Raw genomic sequence first — 3765 nt, 5'->3', positions numbered from 1 at the left:
GCTGGAAGCTGCGGGAGGCAAGGCGGCCGAGGAGAGCAGCCGCGCCGGAACAGAGCCGGGACCCGCGCCGCCTCCCGCTCGCAGCCGCCGAGACCCGCGGGAATCCCGGCCCGCCAGCAGCGGCACTGCGGAGGGAAGAGCGCGGGGCTGAGCTGCTTCTCGGAGCCCGAGCGCCTCCCGGAGCCCGCAATCCCCGCCGCCGCCTCTTGGCCGCCCGGGCAGGAGACGGGCGGGAATTCAGTTCGCGTGGAGTGTGGGACCTGCCGGGCTCCGAGTCTCCTGAGCCGCGGGTAAGCGGGGCCCACGCAGCCAGGACGAGAGGGGGTGCGGTCCCAGTGCCACCCCCGCGCCACTCCCCACGTGGCGGCCGCGCCCCCGGGGCGTGAGTAGGTACGCGGACGGTAGGGGGGCCGTGAATGAAGCCCCAGCGGCCAATCAGCACGGTCGGCGCGCGGGACCCCGGGAGCGAGGCCCAATGGCGAGCTCTGGGCGGCCAGGCCGGGCGGCAGGCGGACGCGGGGGGCGGGGGCCGTGGCCGGGGGGCGGGAGGCGGCTCCGCGGGCAGCCAATGGGCGGCGGGCGGGGTGGGGCTCCGGAGCGCCGAGCGGGTCGGGGCTTTAAGCCGGCGGAGCGCGGCGGCGGGGCCCGCAGACGGAGCGGAGCGGCGGCGGCGGCGCGGCGCAGGGCGCGGGGCGGCATGGCCACCACCGCGCAGTACCTGCCGCGGGGCCCCGGCGGCGGAGCCGGGGGCACGGGACCGCTTATGCACCCGGACGCCGCGGCGGCAGCGGCGGCGGCGGCGGCCGCCGAGCGGCTGCACGCGGGGGCCGCGTACCGCGAAGTGCAGAAGCTGATGCACCACGAGTGGCTGGGCGCGGGCGCGGGCCACCCGGTGGGCCTAGCGCACCCCCAGTGGCTACCCACGGGAGGAGGAGGCGGCGGCGACTGGGCCGGGGGCCCGCACCTGGAACACGGCAAGGCGGGCGGCGGCGGTACCGGCCGAGCCGACGACGGCGGCGGAGGAGGAGGAAGTTTCCACGCGCGCCTGGTGCACCAGGGAGCGGCCCACGCGGGCGCTGCATGGGCGCAGGGCGGCACGGCGCACCACTTGGGCCCGGCCATGTCGCCCTCCCCAGGGGCCGGCGGGGGCCACCAGCCCCAGCCGCTCGGGCTGTACGCGCAAGCGGCCTACCCGGGGGGCGGCGGCGGCGGCCTGGCCGGGATGCTGGCGGCGGGCGGCGGCGGTGCGGGGCCCGGCCTGCACCACGCGCTGCACGAGGACGGCCACGAGGCGCAGCTGGAGCCGTCGCCTCCGCCGCACCTGGGCGCCCACGGACACGCACACGGACATGCACACGCGGGCGGCCTGCACGCGGCGGCGGCGCACCTGCACCCAGGCGCGGGCGGCGGTGGCTCGTCGGTGGGCGAGCACTCGGACGAGGACGCGCCCAGCTCGGACGACCTGGAGCAGTTCGCCAAGCAGTTCAAGCAGCGGCGCATCAAGCTGGGCTTCACGCAGGCCGACGTGGGGCTGGCGCTGGGCACGCTGTACGGTAACGTGTTCTCGCAGACCACCATCTGCCGCTTCGAGGCCCTGCAGCTGAGCTTCAAGAACATGTGCAAGCTCAAGCCGCTGCTCAACAAGTGGCTGGAGGAGACCGACTCGTCCAGCGGCAGCCCCACCAACCTGGACAAGATCGCGGCGCAGGGCCGCAAGCGCAAGAAGCGCACGTCCATCGAGGTGGGGGTCAAAGGCGCGCTCGAGAGCCACTTTCTCAAGTGCCCCAAGCCCTCGGCGCACGAGATCACCGGCCTGGCCGACAGTCTGCAGCTGGAGAAGGAGGTGGTGCGCGTCTGGTTCTGCAACCGGCGGCAGAAGGAGAAGCGCATGACCCCGGCGGCGGGCGCCGGCCACCCGCCCATGGACGACGTTTACGCACCGGGCGAGCTGGGGCCGGGCGGGGGCGGTGCGTCGCCGCCCTCGGCGCCCCCGCCGCCCCCGCCGGCCGCGCTGCACCACCACCACCACCACACACTGCCCGGCTCGGTGCAGTGACCCCGCGGGCCGGGCCCCAGCCGGCGCGCGGCGAGGCGCCGCGCGGCCTGAACTCTTTTTGTTCGGTTGCTTTGGATTTTACAAAAAGCCCAGAAACTTTCGAACAAAACCAAACACCCGGACGACCCTCTCTGGCGAGTGGCTGCGTCGCCCGAGCCCCGGGAGAGAGGAGCGAAGATCCGGAACGCGCCAACTCACCCCGGGCATCCTGCCCGCCGCCTGCTCCCTGCCCCCATCCCCTCGACGACCCCCGCCCCTGCCCCCCGGGCTGTTCGGGGCCGGATCCCGGCAGCGGCCTCCCCACAGCGACAGGTAACGCGGTACGGGGTTAGGGATTCCCTGGGAGAGAGGACGAGGAGAGGAGGGTTCCCTGTCCCTCTCCCCGGCGCGGACTCCCGAGCCTGCGGGTCGAGGGTGGGGGACTGTCACTTAATTCGCTCCACGCTTCTTTTCTCCCACAAGGATGCACCCCATCCCCCTCACCCTTCCTCCGGGCTTGGTTTTTTACGGTTTTTATTTATTCATGGAGCCTCCCGGCTCCTGGGGTCCTTCTAACTCCGCCCGCGCCCTTAATTTAAATCGCTGTATACTGTATTTATCGGGGCCCCGGAGGGGAGGCCGCGAGAGCCGCGTCTGTGTATAAAAGCAGGAAATAGCCAAAGCTTTAATCTAGCCTAATTTATTTTTTTCCCTTACCATCCCTTGCCCTACCCACTAAAAAGCAAAACAAAAACAACAAAAAAAAACTTAACAAAAAAAAATTCGAGTGTTCATTTTTCGTTTCGTTTTATCCGAGCTGCGATTCGGTTCCCGGCCACGCGGGAGGGGTCTGCGCTCCCACACACAGCCCCCTGGAAGAGGCTTCTGCCCCGCCGCAGACTGACCGCTGCACAGCTGGGCCCCCGCTCCCCGCGGGGCCCTGCCCTCCTGGCCACCGACAAACGAAACTTGAAAAAGTTGGAGATATTTTTTAACCAGCTGTAGAAATAAGCCGTTCCCCTGAGAACCTTCTGCCTGATTCCCTGCAGCTTCCGCCTGCTCCCTTTCCAGCCCCACCTGGGATGCGGGATGCTGGGGCGGCCAGGAGAGAAATTCCCCAAGTTTGGGGTGAGGTGGGAACCATGTAAATATGTGAGATATGTACACACATTTTTGTGCTTGGTTTTTATTTTTGGTTTTTCCGGGCTGCCCTCCATCCCCATCCGAGAGGATTTTGTACACCGAATAATCCGAAAAAAAAAAATATTTTAATATGATTTCCAGATTTCTGACCCATCTCTATTTATTTTCTGGATGTGTTTGGAGCTTCCCCCTTCTCCATTTCTTGTTCTGTTTGTTACAGTTTGGATTTAAATTTTGTTATTTTATTTTTATTATTTTTTGGAACAATGTTTTGGTGCATTCTTTGTATCTTTATTGCAAAAAAAAATAATGTAGACTGGGAAGTTCCCTTTATATTTATGTTATAGTAAATATTTTATTACTCACATAAACATGTACCCCAGGGCTGTGTCCTGTCCTTTTTACTACCAGGGTTGGGTCGGTGTGCGGGTGAAGTGTTGGGATACCCTGGCTAACCTCCCCTAAAGTCCTGGCCACACTATCTTGGAGGAAGGTGACCACGCAGACCTTCTTTCAGGCCAGTATGAGGACTGCCTCTTACTTGGGCAACAGTTGGACCCCTGCCTCAGGCGAGTGAGCGTAGGGAA

The 3765-nt window shown here is 65.7% G+C and overlaps 1 protein-coding gene across 1 annotated transcript; it reads left to right on the top strand.

The window, feature by feature from the left end:
* The first annotated feature begins 681 nt into the window (after positions 1–681).
* On the top strand, positions 682–3551 carry POU3F1 (POU class 3 homeobox 1). Its single transcript, XM_081817173.1, has one exon. It carries the CDS (start codon positions 698–700, stop codon positions 2054–2056), a length of 1359 nt encoding a protein of 452 aa, XP_081673299.1. The 5' UTR covers positions 682–697; the 3' UTR covers positions 2057–3551.
* The last annotated feature ends 214 nt before the right edge of the window (positions 3552–3765 follow it).

The sequence above is a fragment of the Leptonychotes weddellii genome, chromosome 4, assembly GCF_054177405.1.
Source record: "Leptonychotes weddellii isolate Sample4059 chromosome 4, ASM5417740v2, whole genome shotgun sequence".
Classification (NCBI taxonomy): Eukaryota; Metazoa; Chordata; class Mammalia; order Carnivora; family Phocidae; genus Leptonychotes; species Leptonychotes weddellii.
Note: the sequence above shows the minus strand (reverse complement) of the source record. Positions and strands in the feature narration are given on the sequence as shown.